The following is a 24,944-nucleotide window of genomic DNA, read 5'->3' as shown; positions in this document are numbered from 1 at the left end:
CACTGACTGCACCATGATCCTCCTCAACTTCTATCTACCCCAGCAGAGGATGTCTACGGCCCCTAGAGTTACTCAACAATAAGCATTGTCTCTCTATCTGAGGTGAAAGGTGGGGTGAGGAAGGAAGTTCAGCCATGGTGGAAGGGCCATTCTAAACTAGGAACCAAAATCTTGTTGCGTTAGCAAGACCATGAATAGGCATTGCAGAGGCTCATATTCAGTGATCTTCACCCTAAGATCCCGAGGTTTGCCACTGGACAGAGTGGGACTGTAAACAAGAGGACTGGCCACTGCTAACCTGCAAGAAAGATATCCAAAGAGTAAGAATCAAGGGTTGAAGATTAAAGGCAACTCCTGGATTAAAGAACTAATGCTGCTACTGCAGCTGTGTATCTGCAGCAACTCTGACACTATGCAAAAGTCAAGGATTGAACTTAAGGGGGCCCAAAGCCCCCCAATGCACTGCTTGGAAATGAGGGACAGCTGATTTTAATAGATTTCAGTTCTTTTCAAGCAAGCAGCCACTTAGAAGCCCTTGCTCCATACTATTTCCCTCAAGTGTCCCTGAGCTATGTGCTGTGTGTTGTTTGCTATAACATTTGAGTAAGGCCGTGTGACAGAGATGATGATCACAAAGGTACCGCATAAACCTGGCAGTACAGGACCAACTCAGCATTCCCAGAGCCCCAGACATCATCAGAAACTATCCAGCGATAGCTTTGATGAGGGCTATGGACCCACAGAAGGCAAATGATAATGAGTAATAAATCAACCTCTGATGTTTGGACACCTTATGTAAGCTGAAATTTTGTTTCTGAGCATGATTTTATGATTTTGTGATCAATATGATTTTAGGAGATAAAATTCCTTGTGAAATTATCTTGTGAATGAAATAACTGTAATCTGAACATTTGGGTTTTAGGGAATATGTACTATACAACTATTTAAGCTTAAATTAGACTCCCCTTTAAGTGACTATTTAAGCCTAAGTTAGACTCTCCTTTAAGGAATACTTGAAAAGGAAAACAAAATCTCATTTCAGTGAAACTCATAGTTACTGTGTCCCTAAAAAAGAAAGAACCACAATTGTGTCACGTAAGAAAGAAAACAAATTATTTGGTTCTTCTACCTTTTATTAAAATCAAATTGACAAGTTTATTGATGTTACTGTATAAATTTCTTAAGTGGAGCTATCTAAAACTTATTAAGAGATTAAGGTTGGAGTTTGGAGAAATACACAATAAAAGTGTAATTTTTCAAATAAACGTATGCATAGATGATGCTGAGTAAACAGATTTCAAAAAAAATAAATAAATACAAAAAATATTTCCAAATAAACCTGTAACAACTTCATGGTGCTTGAATACAACCAAAGCTGTTTTTCCAGAAAGTCAAAAGAAGTATTTTCATCATCCTCGTGATACCAGCTGGAATTTAAGGGCAAGCTATCCAAATTTTTCTTTTTAATCTTCCTTCATTTATATGGAAATGAGATGTTTCCTAAAACATATCTGTACCCAGTACCTACGTCAACACCAAAGCTCAAAGCACACAAATTCCTCCAGCTGAGTCCCGACTATAAGTGAAAACAGCACGCCGACATCATCTAAAACCCATGTGCGTCATTCACCAAGAAGGACATTACCAAGCTGTCAATTTCAATTAACCTGCCTAGCTTTATAAATAGTCTAACCTTCCCTATCTAAATAGCTTGGTGCCCTTTTCTCAGAAGCAAAGAGAACAACATGACAAAGAAGCATGAAAAATAAATGAGCTTTCCCCCCTTGTAAACAAGAGAGGGTTGACATTAAATGAATTCTAAGTCCAAACTGAAGAGCTATTAATAAAATAAAGTGCAAGAGAATGAAGAATCAGTTTTAACCAGAAAGTAAATAACATTCCCTAGCTATATCTGATCTGCTCTTTTTAAAATATCTGTGAGTCTCACTGCTACTGGAACTAACTCAAGGCTCTCATACAGGCAGAGCTAAACAAAGATGCCATAATCACAACCCTTAATATGGTCTCAAATATAATGCAATTTAAAAGCCCCCAAATGACTGATGTTTGGCTAAAGAGAAAACAAGTTAGTTTTGAAAATTAAATTACATCATTCTACTCTAAATCTGAAGTGTTTTATAATTTTTATAACTTACAACATTATTATTTCTTATGCTACTTCTAGATGTTTCTACCTCTAAAATCAATTATAACCAACAAATCCAACGCATCACTTCTACAATCCAATTGCTTGTGTACAGTATTTTTCTAGTTTATATTCCAGTTAGTAAATAAAAGCAGAATCAGAAAATGCATCAATGAAATATATCAAAAAGCAGGAAGTAACTGGTATGGATCATTAATCAGGCTAGTAAACCCATTAATCCATCTAACTAATATTCCATTGTGTGGAAAACACAGTTGGCCCATATCAATTTTAGGTAAAAAAAAAAAAAAAAGTGTAAATTCACATGTGAATAATATGCTTATACACATGTGTCATCCAGGTGATGCTTAACAAGCTTGTCAAAAACAGCAAAACACAGCAACATCTCACATACATCTCATGTAATCAGTTCACTGAAATATCTAAGACAATCAAAAACTAAGAAGTAAGTTAAATAAAAAAGATTTGGGAACAATCAAAAAAGATGACAAAGTTGATTGACTATACTTAGAAGAGGTCCCGTACACCTTCCCTCACAGCAGCTTTAGAAAATTCCATTAGAAGTCATTCGCTGATGCACAATGCACTTACTGTGTCAGTTAAATGAATCACTTTATTTCCTTTATTTGCACTAAATTATGACAACTGACTTCCCATTCTCCATTCAATCAATCTTTGTTCGGCACCATTATGGGCATCATGGAAGATATGAAGATGAACTATATGTATATATATGTAAATACATGGTAGAAAAATATAATGAGTTATAGGGACAGTGCCAGATGGAAACAGACAAAGACAATTAAAAGGAATTACTTCTAGGTGGCAAAGGCTGTGAGGAAGATGTGCAGAATCTGGAAGCAAATATTGAATCTGAAGCAGAGACAGGGCTTTCTGACGGGTGGACACAGTGTAACAAAGGCAGAGAAGACTAGATACCACTGGTGGGTGGTGTGGGTGCAGCCAAGAATATGGGGGGAAAACTGAAGCTGGAAACAAAAGTCTTATACTAAGCTAAGAAAACTGGCCTTCACCATTAAACATGGAGTAGATTTTAAGCAAAGAAGTGTTGTGATCAGAGCTGTTTTGGGGGAAAATTAATCTCACAGGTATATGTAATATAAACTAGACTATGAAGGACAGTGAGAACAAAGACTCATATGACAATTATTACAATCATTCAGATCAAAAGTAATGAGAGCATGAACTATGATAAACGCAAGAGAGACAGTAGTTAGAGAAACCTCAAAGTTAAACTAACAGAACTTGACAGCTCTGAAGTCTTAAACCTTAGTTATTTTGAGGATCCATAAGCAGGATCTTAGAGGCAGGCAGAGCTTAAACGTCACCATACATAAGAAAGTGCAAGCAAAAAGGTTTCTACACTGATCTGAAACTAATAAACACACATGCAGAACGATGCGTTTCACTTGAAATAAAGTGGATATAGACACCTTTTTTTTAAATTTCAGATCCATTTTTAAACAAAAGGTCAGTGGAGAGCAAAAAAAATTATCATGAAGCATGAGATGATGGAAGAATTTAGTTTGGCCCAAATCAGATGGCCAGCTAAATAAGCTAAGTACTGAGTATAATCCAACATTTCAGAATTAAGGAAATCTATATTGATTCTGTTTGATACTACAGGATTTAATCTATCTCCTTGGAGCTTTGGTTTTCTAATCTATTTCTGACTCTACTTGTCCATGGAAATTGCTTTATTTAGGTCATAAAGTCACCAATGGCCTCCTAATGGCAGAACCCAATGGTAATGGTCCAATATCTTTTATTCAATATTTAACCCCTCATTATTGCCCTGGACCCTTTCTTCTCCATTTGCCTCTACTTCCAAAGAATCATAAATCCTATCAATTCTCCCTGACTCTCTTCATCGCTGGCACCTTCCTGGCTCGTCTTCCCTCCACCGCCATAGTTCAGACTCTCATCACCTCTCAGACAGATGCAGTGGTTTTCAAAGTGTCGTTCTTAGATTAGCAGCAGCAGCTGCATCTGGCAACTTCTTAGATGTAAAAATTCTCGACCCCCACCTCAGACCTACTGAATCAGAAATCTTGGGGGTGGGATTCAGCAATCTATGATTTAACAAGCCTTCCATGGGCTCCTGATGCACACTGAGGTTTTAAAAACCCTGGACTCAGCCAACAACTCACCTCTGGTCTCCCTGCCTTTAGTGTCAGTTCCCCCATGCTGTGGCCAGAGTAATGTTCCAAAGTATCAATTTAATCACTCCACTCGCCACCCTCTGTGACATTCTTCACAATGTATGAAGCTCTTTTAAACAGAAAAAAAATAATAGACATCAAATGTTAAATTAAATTTTGTATTCTAATGCTACTTAAATTTATACAAACATAAATGTTTTATAAAACTAGCAATAACTCCTTGTATTTCTTGAGGATACATATCAGTAAAATCATTTTATTCAAAGAAAACACAAAACCAATACAATGAACATTAATTAGAAACCAGGTTCTTCTCAAAGGCTTAATCATAGAAAGATGAAGTCTCGGGCCTGGTTCTACTTATGAGACATTGAGGAAGTTGCTTAACCTCTTTGTGCCTCAGTTTCCACATCTGCAAAGTGGGGTAATAAGATAACTATCTTTGTGGGATTGTGAGGATTAGGTGAGTTAAACTATGTAAAGTTCTAAGAACAGTGCCGGGGATGTAAAAAGCACTGTAAGAGTTTGCTGCTACTATTATCATCACCACCATTATCATTATCAATATTATTATATTAATGTAGCAAATACCTGTGCATAAAAGCATAGTACCAACTGCTAATTGTCCCCCAATAATCATTCTCCCCTCTTCTACAGTAACAGAACCCCAGCATTTTAACTGAGCAGATATCCACACAAAATAAAGACTATGTTTCCCAGCCTCCCTTACATCTAGATATATCGTACTCTCTCCTTGGAGAATTAACCTCCAGGATTCTGCCAGGTAGTGGAGGGAAGCTGGAGATCTGAGGGCTTCTCAAAAAGGCTTTCAACCAATTCTCCTTATTCTAGAGCCACACCCCCTTCATCCCAATTCCCAGAGGCACTTGATATTTCCAGTTCCGGAGCCTTTGGGTAATTCTCTGATGCAAACCAGACTGGCTCCTGGCTGCCCCCACTGCCCACTCCAGATTCTGTTTTCCCAAGGCTGCTAAGCCCTTCACCTTCTGGCTTCCAGCATTTTGTTCAGATTGTCTCCAGTCTCATTCTCCCCAGCCTTGTGGATTTAGGGCTTTACAAAAGATGATCCCTTGACATTTTAGTAGTGTTTGAGAGGAAACAAAAGTAGGTGCGTATGTTCAATTGTTTCTTTTTCCAGAAGTCTCAGCTGCCATTTTCTATCGAAACTCTCACTGCACAATTTAATTCACACTCTGTCATTTAAGTTCTACCCTAAATAAAAGAAACAAAGTTACTGAGCATTACTTACATAGTTTTATATTGTTATTTCATTCTTACCCTGTTATTTTACTTACAATGTAATTTTGCTTTGGCATATGTATACTGTGATTTCCTTAAAAGCAGGGACCACATCTTAAAAATTTTAGTACCTTCTAGAGTAGTAGTTCTCAAACTTGGCTGCACATCTGAATCACCTGGGGACCTTTTAAAACTCTAACACCCTGGCTACATTCCATACCAGTAACTCAGAGTCTCTGAGGCAAGACCTAAGCATCATTATTGCAACATACAGGCAAGGTCAGGAAGCAGTGCTGTAGAGTGAACAGAGTCACAGCTGTCTGAGACCTATTTCAAATACTTATCCCACATGAGTACACACACGCAACTGGAAGCTGTCTACTTTCCTAGCATGGCATCTCCAACAAGCTCTCAGAGCTAATAAATTGGTCTCTCTAACCAGAAAAATAACCCAAGTGATCCCAGGACATATTAAAGACAACCTAGACAAAGGTAGGTGATGGTTATTCTACTCAACAAATGACACTATAATATTAACTACCTACTTTCTGTACCCACCAGTCCAGGGGTCTTCAATCTATGGTGAGTTGCATAATTATTTCATTATATATTACAATGTAATAATAATAGAAATGAAGTACACGATAAATGTAATGTGCTTGAATCATCCCAAAACCATCGCCCCAATTCCCCAGTCCCTGGAAAAATTGTCTTCCATGAAAACAGTCCCTGATGCCAAAAGGGTTGGGAACCACTGCATTAGTCAGTGTGGCCATGGCAACAGTCAACACCAGCCTTTCTCTACCGAGTGCACATCAGCCCATCACTGCCTTGTTATCCCTTCACTACTTGCAAGCAGTTGGCCCAGAAATCATATCACGTGTGTGAATGGAACCAGGACTATTTTGAGTGGCACACGTCCAGTTCTGCAGAAACTGTAAAACTGACCCAAACAAATAAAACCGATGGAGTTGCCAGGCAGCAGAGGCTCCAAAATATCTATACAGGAGGAGCTTAGGAGAATCATTCCAGTTGGAAACTGAAGCCAGAAGGCTTGTCTTAAATTTACATTTTCATAGCACACCCATTATTTTTACTTAGATTTGATGTGCTCATGAGATGGTTTGGGGAAATTGATGAAGATTAAAGTCCCCTCAAGCACCCCTGAGACCACAATGTTAGCAAAGGCAGGAACTATCAATCCATATGTCACTGCACCATCAACATCAGCCTTTTCCCTTCTTTCCCTTTTTTTTTTTGGTTGTTCTCCAGAGGCACATCGGACAACTCACAGCTGTGCACAGCGATAGCAAGAAGAAGACAGACAAGGCAAGACACTAACCAACTGTTAAAGCCTCCACAAGAGGGACTCACAAGAGAAAAATAGATTCCATGTGGTCTGGAAGGGAGAAAATACATCAAGCGCTAAGAATTGGATCTAATCCTTTAGTAGTTCAGCGGAAATTAAAGGCCAAAACAGATACAAATAATACCAGAAGAGGACCTACAAAACTAAAACTGAGCAAGCAAATCCTGATACGTTGTGTATCTGAAAGTCATGTACTTATGTATAACTCTCAAAAGGAATGATGCCTATTCTCTGATCTGGTTCTTCCTCGGAACATGGAGCTTATTCTGTGGAAAATGGGAAGTAGGATGGAAATAACCAGAGCAGTGGTATGGCACTATACTGCTACAGGAAATTTTAAACAGTGAAAACTTGTACAGTATTTGGCTATTGCTCCCTTGAAAAATGAGTACTGGGAAGCTAAGTACTTAAGCTTGAAAAATTGGGAAAAAAATTTTACTTTCCTGAAATCTTTAAATGTAATGGAAGCTAAAGCCAGGTTGTGAACTGTCTCCTGACCCATGCTCTAAGAAAGAAATAGTATGAACTAGATATAATGGCAAATAAAGGTAATTTGGCCAGAACTGAATAAGCAGAATGCTTCACTGAGATTATTTGGTTCAAATTCTGCTTACAAGTATCTGAGAGAAATCAGAAGAGACTGGGTAGATTGGAAGCTCCCAAGTGATCCAGGTTCCCCTCCTGATTCACTTTCAGCAGATGGTGGGATGAAAGAAGCTAATGTAGGGATAAGGTAGAAAACAAAGGTCTAGAGAGCTTAAGTACAGCCATCTTGGCTAATACCAGACCCTGACTACCCTAAACAAGTTGTCAGCAAGTCACCAGCCCAGGACTACCTGAAGATGGATGAATTATTAAACCAGACGCCTTACAAACTGTTTGTGTTTACCTTTCTGTGACAACAGTTTATAATTAAGTTTTATGGCCTGACCACAAGACAATGCTGGTCACATACAACTGTTTCCTAACGGGGTTTTTGAACACATAAAAACATTACCACTACTGGGCATCTACCCAAAGGAAAAAAGACATTCTATAAAAAAACATCTGCACTAGAATGTTTATAGCAGCACAATTCACAATTGCAAAGATGTGGAAATAACCCAAGTGCCCATCGATACATGAGTGGATTAACAAAATGTGGCATACGTATACCATGGAGTTCTACTCAGCCACAAAAAACAATGGTGAACTAGCACCTCTTGTATTTCCTGGATACAGCTCAAGCCCATTCTACTAAGTGAAGTATCACAAGAATGGAAAAACAAGCACCACATGGACTCACCATCAAATTGGTACTAATTGATCAACAGTTATGTGCACATATGGAAGTAGCATTCATCGGGTGTCAGGCAGGTGGCAGGGTGAGGAGGGGGAGGGTAAATACACACCTTAATGGGTGTGGTGTGCGCTGTATGGAATGCGCACGCTTGTAGCTCTGACTCGGGTGGTGTAAATGCAATATATGTAAACTACACGCTTGTACGCTCGTAAAATTCTGAAATAAAAAAAAAAACAGTATCATTGTCCCACAAGGAGTCTCCCTCCTGCTTAGGAGAGAACCCCTACTCTGTCTATGGAGTAGGATCTGTTCTCTGTCTCTCTCAATAAACTTTCTGTCACTAGCTGGCTCGCTCTCGAATTCATTCCCACACAAAGCCAAAAACCCACTTGGCGATTTCAGGGGGCCTTCCTCCCTTCATTGGGACACTCCCTGCAGCAAAGCCATTATAGAGAACACTACTAATGCAATAATCGTACGCCACTATATTGAACTTTTCTCATTTTGTATGAAGAGTTATATATTGTAAGCAGAGATATAATTTTCTTTGACATATATATACAGAATAATTAAAAGCCAAATGGCTAAATGGTCCTTGGGCTGAAACTCTGCAGATCTTTATTTGCCAAAAGAAAAGGTATCTTCTTCAAGCAAATGACTGAGTTGCTTTATTGGACTTATGAATTTATTGAGAACACCGTGGAAGTTTTCTCTTTTATGTCCATCCTATCAATGTTTAATTTAGATTTAAATAAATGCAATGGGTTTATGCCATTTAATATGCTTTTTCTTCCTTTGATTAAAGAATTAAGATGTTCCAAAAGTGATTTAAAGTTTTCTTTTGTCATGCCTTAAAAGGGGCTTTATTTAAAAACAAAATAATAAAGTCTCCCTTTGTGTTTGAAGAACTTCCACTTTTTTAAGAACAAAATGCTCAAATTCGGAGTCTATAGGATGGTGATTAAGAATGTAATATTAGGTCTGTGTGTGTTCCATTTGGCTTAGAAACAAGTTTCTTTCTTTCTGTTAGACTCTAAGCTGGCAAATAACAGAAAAGAGAGAAGATGGGTTAAATGAGCCACCTGCCCAGAAATTAAGAAATTCCTTATTACTAAAGATACTGGAGCTTCCAGAAGCCAAAACTACAGAATAAGAATTGTTTGGCTAATTTACGATTGGCCAGATGCCACCAATCCTGGCTGGCAGCCAGAGGACCTGGAAGGGAGGGATGGCAGGATGCCACAAGAGAAGGTCGAGCACTTCATTGCTAAAGCTGCCTTTGGGTGTAGCTGCTCACCAGGAAACTGAAAACTTTTGTCTAACAAACTTCCCATCTGATTTCTTAGCACATGACATTTTCTAACCTGTACCTATCTGATCCTTCATCATCTATGCCAACTGAGAAATTTCATCTACGTAAAACAGGAACAGAAAACAAAGCACCGTGCTCTAACCCTCTATGACTTTTACATAGGCAGTCTCACTCAACAAATATCTGGCAAATGATATTAATGCTGTCCTCCATGCAGGGCTGTTTTTACTGGCTTCTCCTAGTCTGACTGGAGAATAATTTTTCCTAGGGAATTTAATTATTATTATTATTGTTATGTGATTTTATAACTGCATAACAGGCAATACACAGTGGAAATCCAAGTTAGAATTAGAGGCACAAAATGTCTTGCTGTGTAATAATCTACACATTTAGATTCAAACCTCCTGAGACAGTTAAGTGACTTCTGGTCAGTGACAATATCAACTCAGTATGTGCACACAATGTAAATATGAAGTTGCCATATAGCTCCCTCGGCTATCAGGCATGCAACTTCTAGAAGGAAGAGAATTCTCAGTTTTAATTTAACAGACTTTGTGATCTGTTTCCTCAAGGTGAACAAAATAGGATAGGCGAATACAGGTATTCCTAAATATTGACCAATCTGAACTGTTCCATAAAAATTATTACATTGATCCTCTTTCGGCCTTGATCATTTTAGGGATCTAAATTGGCTATATTTACTGATATTCTTCACTGGATTTTTTTTTTGTAATTTTGAAGAATTTGGTAGAACTGTTAAATTGATAATCCCCAAGGTCCTCTGAGAAATTGAAATCAAGGAAGAGGCGATGCTCTTTGAAGAAAAAAAAAAAGAACTATTTTTCGTAACTCATCTGATCCAAGCGACTCTACAAATCTCCAAAATATAACAGCAGTGGCAGTCGGCCCATTTTTAATTCTTTCACGGTCTGTGGCTTTTCTTTGAAAAAGAGGAAAATGACTCCGACAAAAGATAAATAAATATAATTGTCTCAAACAATTAGGTCAAGGAAGCACAAAAGCAAAATTTTTTCCCACACCCTGTCTCCCATTGCAGCCAATATTGGAACATGGGAATCAAAGGGGTAAAGAATAATCACTACTATATTTTTCAAATTTGTCAAAATCACAAACTTTATAATGACATTGTTTTAATATGTTTTTTCCATCCCCATATCCCAAAGGGACACCTGTGGTCTTCTAGAAGGTATTATTAGATCTGAAAGAAAGGTGCTAAATACATAATTACAGCACTTATATTACCATGTTCTAATCTCCCTTTACGTAGGGTCCGCATACCTAGGAATGGCAAGAAGTTGCTTGATAACTGATATTCAACAAGAACAATAATTGAGAGACAGTATTTATAACTCTCCTTAGGATTAATGTGACTCATGTTTTCAGTAGATGGCATTTTATGTTAAACATCTCTTAAAATTTCAATATATATTTATATTTTATTTGATTTTTTAATCTAATATTTCTTACTCACTAAAAGAAATTTCTATTATACGCATCCATTTCCCCATGGTCTATGGTTTAAAGCAAAGAGAAAAGCCTATAATTCAAAAATTATATTTGAATCAAATAAGCAGTTCTGAATATATAGGAAGCAAAGAAAAATCACTGGTTTCAATGTACAAAAATTAGAAAGTGAGCTGTCAAAAAGTAAACAATTCAAAATATCTAGTCATGTATCCTAATTCAAGAAATACTAAATACTAAAGGGAAAAAAGTCTGTGTTCATCCCTCTCTAAAAGGTACTTGTCTGCAAGAGGTTTTTCAGAAGACTAAGCATCAGCTTTGGGAAGTTAATTTAGCAACATCCTCCCTAATATTAAGTGGACGTGTGATACATGTCATACTTAACAATGAAAATGTAAAACAAAAGATCCTTTATTCTCTCTTTATATATATATATACATAATGTATTGCTCTTAATAAAATATAAATAGTTTCATTTTCCTAATTCTTAATTGTAAAGTTTAAAAAGATATATGAATCAATTTTACTCTTTCTGACAATAATTACCTATAGTCCCATTTTTCCTGGTCCACTTTAATCTAAGTCCACCTTCCAAGCCCCTGTTGGTGCTCACATTTGAAAATTTTAAAAGCATGGCATTACCAAATGAGGTTGAGGAAAAAGTGACTTAAGGGCATTACATTCTAACTGATGCTTAAATTGTCAAAGAGAACACCTGTTGGCAGCCCTAACATTTATTGTTTAACCAATTAAGGGAAAAAAAATAGTTAAAGCAGCAGCTGCCAGCCCGGAACAACTTAACACACTCAGAAAATGTTACTCACAAGAGAATCACAAAAAGAGAATTTGTTCAAATTTTTTAATATGGATTTCTGATAACTAGCTTCTTCTTACTCCAGGAATAAGTAAAACCCTTGAGTTCTGCTTTATTAGAATTCCTTATGATTCTTATATTTTTATATAAATGAGTTGCTCATTTATAAATAAGAAGGGGAAAAAATATAGTACAAAAAAGCCCAGAACTGGGTTTGAGGAAGCTTGAGTTCCAAACCTGGCTCCTCTACTTACCACTGGGCAACTTGGTAACACTGACCTCTCAGAAGTTCAGATTCTACATTACATGGAGATAGACCAGATAAGGGTTTCCCAGCCTTGGTACTATTGACATTTTGGGCCAGATAGTTCTTTGGTGGGAGAGGGCTGTCCTGTGCATGGTAGGATGTTTGGCAGCATTTCTGGTCTCCATCCACTAGATGCCAGTGGTATCCCTCAGTTGTGACAACCAAAAATATCTCTATACACTGCCAAAATCACCATTAGTTAAGAACTACTAGACTATGTAAATCCTTAATTTCTCTCCAGCTCTAATACTCTACAAAATATGTTAAATATCATATTTTCTTAAACGTTATTTGTTAAGCTACTGGTCAACAAGTCAATTGTGAAAATAGTCATTTTGATTTTTAGAGAAATTAAAAATATAGTGACCATTTGTACCAATTCTAATTTCAGTAAATTCTAAAATCTTTATTCGGAATTCACAAAAGGTCATCAAAGCAATAAGTAAGAGAAAATAATAAAAATGAAGAATGTGTCAATAATGTTTTCATTCCATTTTCTATGGTAACTCCTTCAACTAGAAAAAAATAAGAAATAAAAAGAAAGGTATATTGCTGGATCATATCGAAATTCCAATTTGGGGGGGACCTGCCCTACTATTTTCCAAAGTGGCCGCACTACTTTTCCATTCCCATCAACAGTACACAAAGGCTCCAATTTCATCACATTCTCAACAACATTGTATTTCTAGTTTTCTTGATAACAGCCATCCTAATGAGTATGAAGCAGTATTCCAGTGTGGTGGTGATTTGTATTTCCCTAATAATTAGTGATGTTGAACATCTTTTCATGTGCATGTTGGTTTATATATCTTCTTTGGAGAAATGTCTACTCAAGTCATTTGCCTATTTTTTAGCTGGGCTGTTGGTTTTATTCTTACAGTTTTAGAAGCTCTCTATATATTCTGGATATTAATCCTTTATTTGTTATGTGATTTGCAAATATTTTCTCCTGTTCTACGGGCTGCCTTTTTACCCTGTTGATACTGTCCTTTGAAGCACAAGTTTTTAACTTTGATGAAGTCCAATTTGTCTATTTTTTCTTGTGTTACATGTGCCTTTGGAGTCATATCCGAAATATCTTTACCAAACCCAATGTCATGAAGCTTTTCCCCTACGTTTTCTTTTAAGAGTTTTACAGTTTTATGTTTAGGTCTTTGATGCATTTTGAGTTAGTTTTTGTGTATGGTTTTAGGTAAGAGTCCAAGTTTATTTTTTTGCATGTGAATATCCAGTTTTTCCAGCACCATTTGTTGAAAATACTGTCCTTTCCCCCACTGAATGGTCTTGGCACCCTTGTCAAAATCATTTCACCAGATACACAGGATGTTATTTCTATAACAGGTTCTCTATTCTATTCCATTGGCTAATGTTCCAGTTCCACAGTTTTGATTACTATGGCTTTTCAGTAAGTTTCGAAATAAGGAAGTGTGAGTCCTTCAACATTATTCTTCAGAACTGAAAGCAGGGACATAAAGAGCTATTTACATATCTATGCTTATAGCAGCATTATATACAACAGCCAAAGGGTAGAAGGAACCTAAATGTTCATGGATAGATGAGTGGATAAACAAAATGTGCTCTGTGTGTGTGTGTGTGTGTGTGTGTGTGTGTATACACACACACAGATATGTAGGCTGAAATATTATTCAGCCTTAAAAAAGAAAGATATTTTGACACCTACTGCAACATGGATGAACCTTGAGGATATTATGCTAAATGAAATAAGCCAATCACAAAACAACAAATACTGTATGATTCCACTCATATGAGGCACTTAGAGTAGTCAAATTCATAGAGATAGAAAGTAGAATAGTGGTTGCCAGGGGCTGGGGTAGAAAAAATGGGGAATTATTGTTTGATGGGTATAGCGTTGTTTTGCAAAATGAAAAAAGTTGTGGTGACAGATGGTGGTGCTGGTTGCACAACAATGTGAATGTACTTAATACCACTGAACTGTATATTTAAAAATGGTTAAAATGGTAAATTTTGTGTTATATATATGTTACCAAAATTTTTAAAGAACAAATTAAGCACTGAGGGGAAGGAAAAAGACATATTAAACATTTTCTTTATCCAGTTCTGCCACATGTGTACTTTCAGAAAAAAAAGGAACCTTGTAATACCAGGAGCAATTTAAAGTACCTGATACTCCAGAAGTAAGAAAAACACTCAAAGCTACTAAGAATCCTTTAAAAATACGTTTTAATAAGTATGCTAGAAAAAAAGGTTTATACCAACCTATTAAGACCTGTTTTTGCTCCCAATTCCTCAAACAGTTAGACTTCTTACAATCTGTATCTGGTACTCAATCTGCTTTTTGAAGTCATAAATATATACGCTTCAAGAGGGGAAATAAATCATGTACATATTCCATTTTCCTAAGGAATTATTTTTCATGAATTTTATCAAGTTTTATCTTCAGTAAAATTAGCTTCAACTGCCCAGAGGCCAAATGCCCATCTCACAGACTGCCACTCTTCAGTGGAACCCTGACACTAAATCCAACAGCATGATTATCACCCAAGTAGCCCTTGCTTTGCAACAGGAACATATATTGGAAGGTCACTTTTTCTGTTGAAGATGTTAATGTCATAATCCATGAAAAAGTGTAAGAGACCACTCAAAAGATTTTGCTTACAGTCCTCAATTTTAAAATTCATTACGCATACGTTGCTCTTACCCTACAATCCTATCTTTCTCTGCTCAATAAACCTCATTTTCGTGCTTGCCTAAAAAATAAGTAAATAAATAAATAAAATTCATTATGCTGGAAAGGTGGAAAGGGGACTTCTTAAGAAAAAGTCAAATTAAGTGCCATGGTTCCAAGATGATACAACAATTGTCATATTCAAAAAACTTCTAAACGTAAAAGGAAATCAAAGCATAAAAAAATTGTGTTCCTCCTTTTTAAAAAGAAATAAAAGCACAAGGATAACCTGAGTGTGTGCTGGAAAGATCAGTGAGGACCATCTGGTCATTTCCCTTCGATTCAAAATGAGGACACTGAGACCCAAAGTCAACTCCCAAATATTGGTATATTATAAATGAAACTTGCCTTCTCCAATGCCTGTCCTAGTTTTCCTTCCTGACTTCAGTGTACTAAAGTATCTGGTTATACAATTTCTGTGATGTTTACATAAGAAAACAAGTAAGTGGTTATATTAGTTTTCCCAAGCGGTTATGACAGGCCACACTTGTGGTGCAAAGGAATGAATACAGTAATGGAAAAACATCAAGTCCCATGAAAAGACAGATGGTTAGGCCTGTTGACTAATTCAGCAAGTCCTCTGCTGTGGCTTTTCTCACCTAATTTTCATCCAATAAGTGGGCCAAATATAGTCTAAGAACCACAGCCAAACAATGTCCATATCAGTACAGAACAGTGTAAATAAAAACACCTTGAACCTGACACACCAAAGTCTTATTTGAATAAAACACACACACTGTCTCTCTCAGAGTGAATGACAATAATGAGGACAGATTTTGCATATGACACAGAATCTGTCTCGTTACTTACATAAATGAAAGCACGTGTGCATTCAGCATCAAATAACACATACCCTACAATTGACCACCTTTAACTGCCCTCTCCTATCCTCGCTTCCCTAGAATTCCCCTAGTTCCAATTGTTGCTCCTGATCTCGTTGCCTAAAGAGGTTAAAGCTGTCATTTGGTACAAATGTGCTGATGGGGATATACTATTCTATTTATTTTCATTTTTGAAGCACTCATATTATTTTGTCCTATCAAAAGACAGGGAAGAAAGAGAGAATCAGTTTAGTGCTGCTAAACTCACTCTCATCTAGATCATTGGCAATAAAAAAATAGCTCTATGTCTCCCTCCCTTTTTTTTTATAGCATTGGCTCTAATTATGCAATTATTTCTTTTTTATATTAAGCAATATTCAGCTTTATAATATCATGTCAGTAACCCGCACCACAACCCTTCAAATTCTGTCTTCTGATGGAGTATAAAATGCTTTGCAGCAGTTCCGGAATACTGGTACAATGCAAATAGGGATGGTCTCATTTCAAAGTGTAGGCTGCCACCTACTGACTGTGCTCTCTTCCAACTCAACGCTCAGTTCCCCCCACAAAGCTGACTGATTCCTCACTAGTTTTCTTTACGAAGTCATTTAATGCAATGTAATGACTTTGTTGTTGTATTGAGCTACATCAATATAACCTTTTAGTTATTTTCAATACAAATTCTCTTAACTTAAGAAAAGAATGCTAAAGCAGACATGTTTCTGTATAGTAAAATTTCTCACCTATACTCAAAACAGCAGAGAATTTTTTTTAAGTATGTGATTTTTTAACTATGCAAGAAAAATTTATTTTAATATATATTTTTCTTCACTATTTCCTTTATTCTTCAATTCTGAAAACAGATAACTCACTCTCTTTGGAGAGTAGTGGTGATTTAACTGTTCATCTTGATCAGCATCAACCTGGAATTATTAAAAGTTTGAATTCATAATCCTAAAGCTGTCATAAAAATTCACAGCAGCTGCTGATAATAAATCCAAAAGAGTTAATTAGCCATTGATTAGCTCAGACACCTGCCATGTAGACAGAAATCTACAGATGTCCTCTAAGAGTTCTGGACTTTCACAAGTAAGAGTTAGTTTCCCCCTGTTTTAACCTATTTGTTAAGAAAAAAAATCAGACCAACCCAAATAGTTAAAGGGAGATAAGGAAATCTGCTTTCTGAGACAGTAGACCACTGTCTTAGTGAGAGCAAAGGGTAAATTCACTCAACAACATTCACTTAATATTAATAAATACTGCCTGACACAACATTAGGTGCTAGAGATGCACAGATAGCTTAAAGACCTGTTGCCTCTGAGGTGTCTGGCGTGGAGACATAGTGGGGAGACAATTACAATATAGCTTGCAAAATTTGAAAGATGTAGTCTGAACAGTGATAAAGGAGTGCCTGAGTCTGCTTGGAGAGTAAAGAAGAGTTTCACAGAGGAGCCTTTTGACGGAGAAATTGTAGTCTGCCTGGTAGTCAGATGAAGAAGAGAGATCTAGATAGCAAGAGATCTAGATAGTGCAAAGGAAGAGAGGTGGAAAACAACAGAGGGCTTAGAGGAAACACTCAGTGATTCAACATTAGCAAAAAAATAAAGTGGATGAGGTCAGGTAGCTACTTAAGTAGATCTCAAAATCTTCTATATATTCTTCTAAAAAATGTGCATTTTAGAATGATCCTACTGGCAACAAGATAGAGAATAGACTGGAGGGAGAATGAGACCAAAGGAAGGGTGATTACTAAGAAAAGCAATGAAACTCTCCAGGCAGAGAAAATTAAATATCTGAAGTACCAGGGCAGTAAGAATGGAAAGGAAGGGCCAGATTATAAATAAACTGTGAAGATAAAATTGTAGGACTTGGCTGAATGTGGAGAATGATGAAAAAGGAAGACACTAGGATCTCCCCAGGTTTCTGGCTTAGGTAAATGAATAGATGGTGATATATTCACAAAATAGGAAATGCAGCAGAAGTCATGGATTTGCTGGGTAGCTATAATGAATTTAACTTTGGAAATTCTGAGTTTGAAGTGACTGTGGAACATCGAGGTGAAGATGTGCAGTAGAATACTGAATGTCCCAACCTGGAGCTCAGGACAGAGGTCTGAACTAGAGACAGAAATTCAGAAGTCACTAGTGTGTGAACAGCAAGTGGCATGAATAAAATGCCCCAGACAGAACGGGTACAGTAATGCCATGGATGAGAACCTGGGCAGATAGTCAAAGAGGACTCGCCAATTTAAATGAGCACACGGCATGCTACCACGCTGAGTCAGGCAAGACAGACCAGTGAAGGCTACGAACTGCTCAGCAGCATAGCTGCACCACATATAGAAAAGACTAAGTTACAAAATATAACTCTATGTTTGAAATATTAGTTAATATATACAAACATATGCAAATACACTCTAGAAGTATATATACTGAGGTTTGTACAGTGGCAATCTCTAGAAATATGAGCAAGTTTTCTTTTCTTTATGCTTTTCTGTCGTTTCCAAATTTTCTACGGTGTATGTACATTACTTTCAAAATCAAACGTATAAAGATTTTTAACTTTTTTTTAAAGATCAAAAAGTTTGTAGGCGTCTGAAAGAGAATAAAGATAATATTTTGCCCAATTATCTCAAACTCTCAGCACATATTAGAAATAGATAGCTAGGAGAAAGCACAGTGACTAGACCAAGAAACTCAATCTGCTATAAATAGAAGAGAAAAGAATGAGCTGGAAGTTCCTAGTAAGTGAGAAGGAACATGCTATGGTTTCTTGGATTCAAGTAAAATATATTAATAACCTCTGAGATAGTAGAACAGGAAAAGAGACAATTAAAAAAAAATCTTCAAGACCCTCCTCACCCTGTACAAACATATAAGCATTATAGGGCAATGGCAAAGGTAAGAAGAAAGGGAGATGCCAACTCCTCCTAACCCTGACATAACTGCTCTGCCCACTTCTAAGTTAGATTAAGACTGAGAGAAGAAATAAAAGTCAAAAGCACACAAAGGTATCCTTATCAGTAAGGGGTCAAAATACATTCCTTACACAGTAAGTCAAAGTAGTAAGAATTCAAAGATTAGCCAAACACATTCCGATGGTTCCAAGTCTAATTGAGTCAAATAAAATTAGTAAAACCAACAGGCAGAAATGCTAGGCAGGCCACGCAAAAGACAGATCAGCTGGGATAAAACAGATAGGAAGTGTAACACAATGGTTCATTACATGTCTACTTGGCCAGACTATGGTCCCCAGTTATTTAGCCAAACACAAGTCTAGATGTTGTCGTGAAGGCATTTTTTAGATGTGATTAACATTTAAATCAGTAAATCTTGAGTAAAGCACACTACCTTTTACAATGTGAGTGGGCCTCATCCAATCAATTTAAGGCCTTAAGAGAAAAGATTGAGCTTTCCAAGCAAAAAGGAATTCAGCCTCAAGACTAAAACATAGAAACCCTGCCTGAGTTTCCACCCAGCCAGACAGCCAGCCAGTTTGCCCTATGGACTTACCAGCCCCCACTATTGCATAAGCCAATTCCTTAAAAAATAAATCTCTCTCTCTCTCCCCCACCCCCACAAGATGAAAGCCATTAACAGAGACCAACAAGCAGAATCTTGAACCGGAGGCAATGGAATTGAAACTGGCTAAGGCAGGCAGCAATAAGACAGCAAAGGTTCTTGGACAGAGGAATGACAGGATAAACAAATACATTTAATGAAGATTATTCTGGAATCTATAATATGTGTAATATGAACTAGATCAGAAGAATGCTACAGTTATAACACATTGGGAAAAATTTAAGCCAAAGGATTCTGCAGGGAGCTATGAAAGTGGAAAGGAATGGGCAAACAATGTAACAGGCATATTTTGTATTTTCAGGATCTTTAAGTAAAAGTTCTGTAGGAATATTGTCCATACAGATATTCACTTACCATATTTGTCTCGCAAACCAACAGTGCATCTAAAGACTCCACCAAAGGCAACATCTTCACCAAATATTACTGAAAAACAATATTTAAAGAACATAGTTTATTTAATAATCCCTAAATAATATAATGAGAAGTAAGTAAACCATAAAATAGAAACGGGCCATAGATCTAGATCAAGGTTTTTTAACTCCTACATTATTGACATTTTAGATCGCATAACTCTTTTGTGGTGGTCTGTCCTGTGCATTGTAAATATATATAGCAGCATCCCTGGTCTCTGCCCACTGGATGAGTTTCACACACACACACACACACACACACACACACACACACACAGTTTTGACAGAAGTGTATCCACTTACATTGTTAAATGTAAGGCGAGTTAGTGGGGGGGACTGTTTAATATAAACCCCAGTTGAGAAAGAACCACTGATATAGAATCTCATCTTGTTTTACCGATGAAGAAAATGAGGCCAGAGCGCTCATTCCAGAGAAGTAGGAAAGTGCCTGGCCCAGTCAGAAAACTGGAGGCAGAACTGTGACTCACACTCCAGGCTCCCAGGCCGCTGCTTTCTCCTTAGACATAGCACACAATGAGGGTCAGCTCTCTGAAGAGCTGAAGGAAAAGCATCTCAAGTTAAGGGAATGGTCACAAATAAGAAAGGGATTTAGATTGTGTGAAACAAAAAGGAGGCAAGTCTGGTGGGACTTACCGAACAAGGCAAAGAATGGAATCAGTGGAAACTGAGAGGAGCTTCATAGCAAGGCAAGGAAAATAAAACAGGGGTGTTCATGGAGCTGAACCCTAGTACCATGAATGTACCTGACCAGCTTGGTGGACCTCAAGAAAACAATTCGTACTTCTCTATGAATTTATTCATCTAGTTCGATCATTCTCAGCCTTCAAAACACTCAACATCTCAGCGTCCTCTAGTCCAGCTCTCATTTCCCCCTAAAAAATAACCTGTTTCTCACTTAACCTTAAAACTACAAATTCTCAAGTGGAAGCCCAAGATATAGTAAATATATATGTAAATATGTATGTAAATTATATATGTAAATTATATGCAAATATATGTGTGGAGGAATGAAGGACATGCCATCCTCAAATAAGCCAGATTGTCATATTGATTATTTTAAGTTAAAAATATTGGAGAAATTGTAGGTTCAGAAAAGGTGAGCATGCAGCAAGCAATAAAGATTCCTCTGGGAGGAGTACTCTCTTCACACCAGGGAGAGAAAGTAACCCTTATCACCAGAGACTCCTGAATTGGAGGCTGCAACAGACCTGAATAAACATACTTAAGGAAGTAACTCTTATCTTTCATCTGTTTCACACCTACCCCCATATATCTCCTAGTGACTCCCATGACTCTCCTAGAAAATTTATTGCCCCGAGCCAGATTTCCTTTGTCCTGTCATTTCTTCTTAAATTTTTTATGCTCTTTGTCTAAAAAGTACAAAAGCATCTTGCTTTGGCCACTTCTTCAGACTTGACTTTTTGCAAAGATCTTTTCGCAAAGTACATGTACACGTAAAACTAATAAACATGTATGCCTTTCTCTTGTTAGTCTGCCTGGTGTCCATCTGGTTTCCAGATCCAGCTGAAGAGCCCACTAAGAGCTAAAATGGGTGTCAGAGGTGACCTCTGGCTCCCCTACAGAAACTGGCAGCCAGCATGGGGCCATCTTCACCGGATGGAATGCTGCTCGCTCGGAACTGCGGCAACTGAGATCCTGGACCTCTGACCAAAGGCAGCAGAGGTAAGATTTCTCACCACCAGATTCCTGGATCTCTGCTGTGGGGGCAAGAGCAGTAAGACCCTCTCCTCTCTAAATTGAGTATGACAAGGGAAAAAATTTGTGAACTAGTTCCTTGGGTAAAAAGAAACTTCAGGTGTTTTGTGAGTACTTTAGATTTCTATTTGATCCTTTTGATCTCAAAGAGAGTCTTTGTCTTCCTTTGTCTGTTTGTGTCATTTGTCACAAGGACAGGAACCGCAGAGTAAAGAACAAGGCATAAACCCTTGTAAGCCTGCTGTTCTAACCGCCTCCACAGACTGGCGAGTTTAGGGTTCTCATCAGTTCCAGTGTCTACCTAGACAAAGTGTGGAGCCCTGAAACAAAAAATAAATAGAGGAGGATCCCCTCTCATCTTGCTTTATGTCCCGAGAGCTTGGCTTTGTGACCAAAGCGGGCACCCTCCCTGGTCTCTGCCATCCAAAGGGCACAAAGTGTCGGCTTTTTATCTGGCAGTTAGTCTGAAATGACTGGGGACTTGAGACACCTAAGATATTAAGCAGCACTCTCTTTGTCCATACGTGTCAAGCTCTCAGAGAGTTTTGTCGTAAGAGACCAGTCCCTAAAGGGCTTTCCCTGTCTTAACCTTGTTGCCTGGATTTGTGCTGGGAAACTCCCACCCCAGGACTGACTGATTGATGTCTCAGATGAGCAGGTCTGTGACTGAAGGTGTCTCACATTCTGTGAGAGACTGGAGACAATGTTTCTACAAACGCTGTACTAACTGTCTGTGGCAACAAAAATCTCTACTTTCTTAGTCTATTTCTGAGAGTGAATTTTTGGATCATGAGGACTGCATTTTCTGCACCCATCCCAGGAATGCACCTTGCGTCCCTGGTAAAGATTTATTCAAGCCTGGAAAATTATCCCCTGGTCTTTCCATAAAAAGGTTTATTGGATTAGGTTGCTATTGAAATATATATAGCAATGAAGATCCTAACTGTCAATACCAGAAGATGGATCTTTTCAATTAAAAGACTTCTATATTTGAAAAAAAGTTTAGAGAGCTCCCATTCTAAACAATTGGCCTATTGATATTTATGGGAAGATTAGATAGAACTAAGAACTAAGAAAAGTATTACAGCCAGCCTTAAAAATTCCCTTAATAAAATTAAAGAACAAAAAACAGATCTAGAGCAAAAGTTAAAATCCGCTTCCACTATAAATCCTCGGCTCCACTCACTTATACTCCACTCTATCCCCAACTCCCTGTCCCTGCCCCACAGAAGATCTATTGGCTCTCTGGGTCCCTGGTTTAAACACCCCCTCCTCAAAACCAGCCCCATCTCCTCAGCCTCTTCCTCCTCCTCTGTCCCCTCAACAAAATCCCTTGACTCCTTCATCCTTTTCAGAAAACCCCTTAGACATCCAGCTGCCTGCTTTAACCTCCCTTTCTCTTGATGATTTACAAAAAGCCCGACAGCCTGATCTTAACGCCCCAGGCATACAGGTCATTCCTGTAAAAGCTGACAGCCAGAAAGCATAATAGATCTGACACAGTCTCGAGGAACCACAGCAAGGCTTGCTTTGCGGTGCCTTTCTACGTCTCCCACTGCCCAGGGCTTTGTAATCAGACTTTGTCAACTCCAGACCTCCCTATGCAATGCCCTCTGCAGATGTTTCTTGGACTCCATGTTCAAAGAATTCATGTGCCCTGGGCAGCAGCAGAGCTTTTAAATCATAAAGCCCTTTTGCCCCCACTTTCAGAAGATCCTACCAAGCTTAGAGAAGATTTGGATAGATTAGTGGCCATCCATAAACTCACTCATAGTGACCTTGACTGGCTACTAAGGGGTATATTTCCCTGTCATGATTAAACTGCAGTTATTAGACAGGCCAGATGGCCTCTGGGGGAAAAGCCCTGCCAAAGAGGGAACAGATGGCCGGAGCCCCTCTCTGGCCCTCCTGCAAATGATGAGGAGATGGCTCAGATGGACACGCTATTCAGGGCCTAATACGAGCAATATCGAGCTTTCCCTCCTAAATTGGTCTAACGTTGCATTGCGTATCCAGAAAGGGGAAGAGCACCCCAAGGCATTTGTTGAGAAATTGATACAAGTTTTTCAAAGTCATATTGTATTATATCCTGCAACTGCAGAGCATAGAAATCTTCTAATCTCTGCTCTGGATGGAAATCTTCTTCCTGATATAAAAAGGAAAATCCAAAATAGTATAATTGGTTGGGCTGGTCAGTCTCTAAGTGTTATAATAGAAGCAGCTACACAATTCTTTGAAGATGGCTTACAAGAAAATCAGAGGAAAATGGAAATGAAATCAACAATCCTTGCCTTGAAGCTTGAACCACTACAGAAACAAAGGCAGTCTTCTGAGAATGACTCAAAGTCCTCTTCTGGCTTTGGTCAGCCACAAAGCTTTTCTAGTTTGCCTTTAAAATTTGCAGATATTCTAAAAACCCAGGGCATCGGAAAAACTGCTGTCTTATACTTTAAAAAAAAGGAAGAAACTCTCCCTAAGACCCAGCACCCTCAGAAGGCTTCTTTTTCCCCTCCTGTGGGACAATATCCCATTGACTGACAGGGTCAGCCAATCCTCAGTCAAACCCCAGAGGCCACCGTAAAGCTTAAAGTAGAGGATTGGAAACCAGATTTTTTAATTAACACTGGTGCAACTCTCTCTACTATTCACTCAGGAGTTATCTTTACCTGTTACCTCTGATTCTATTTAAGCTGTTGGACTCTCTGCACAATCTATTTCACTGGCTGTATCTCAGGCCGCAACAGTATCATTAGGGCCTCTTAACACCCACGATGCCTTTTTAGTTTTTGATGAAAGGCAGGAATTGATAGCAGAAGAATGTACTTTGTTTTGTGTGGAACAGAAACTGTTTTAGATTAGAAAAATGTGTTCTCTTTGATTTTAACTAATGCCATTTGCTTCTGTAACCGTGCTTGCTTTTAGTTGTTAGTCAAATATAGTTAATCAAAAAAAAAAACAGGGCGGGAGTAACCCCATGACAGGCTGAACTTCCTAGAATAGGCCTAAGTCTCAGTCCCCCTCCTCAAACGCAGATCAGAACTGGCGCCGGCGCGAAAATTGAAAATCCAGAGGCTTGGGACCACCCAATCAGGGGTCAAAACAATCCTCCACTTTCAAAGGAACCAATGGACAAAGGGGGAAAGGGGATGGTGGGCTCAGCATATCGTATGCCACTGGTGTGTTGTGCGCAACCAAAAGTATAAAAGCTTCACTTTTACCCCGGGGCGGGGTCCTGGTTCATAGGGAGGCCACTGCGTTGGTGCTCTGGGACTTAGACCCTAGCTCGAGCTAGCAAATAAACTCCTTTGCCATTTGCATCCTCGGTGACTCTGCTTCTCTGTTCCTGGGGCCGAGGGGAACCGGTTCTTACATTTGGGGGCTCGTCCGGGATCCCGAAACCCCCGGAACGGAATCCGGACCCGAGGAGGAGTTGGATTTTTAAAAATCCGTGCGGTGCAGGTGACTGGGCCCTGGGAAGTGACCGGCAGAAGGCCTAGGCGGACGCGCTG

General features: G+C 38.3%; 1 protein-coding gene across 1 annotated transcript in view; it reads right to left on the bottom strand.

Annotated features, from left to right (window-relative positions):
- Positions 1-24,944, bottom strand: part of BCKDHB (branched chain keto acid dehydrogenase E1, beta polypeptide) — an 88,638-nt gene that overhangs the window by 38,973 nt on the left and 24,721 nt on the right. The window contains exon 3 of the mRNA XM_012646049.1: positions 19,643-19,711. Within this exon, the coding sequence (XP_012501503.1) occupies positions 19,643-19,711 (69 nt within the window). The remainder of the gene's footprint in view (positions 1-19,642; positions 19,712-24,944) is intronic.

The sequence above is a fragment of the Propithecus coquereli genome, unplaced genomic scaffold, assembly GCF_000956105.1.
Source record: "Propithecus coquereli isolate 6110/MARCELLA unplaced genomic scaffold, Pcoq_1.0 Scaffold24, whole genome shotgun sequence".
Classification (NCBI taxonomy): domain Eukaryota; kingdom Metazoa; phylum Chordata; class Mammalia; order Primates; family Indriidae; genus Propithecus; species Propithecus coquereli.
This window is presented reverse-complemented; position numbering and strand designations above follow the sequence as displayed.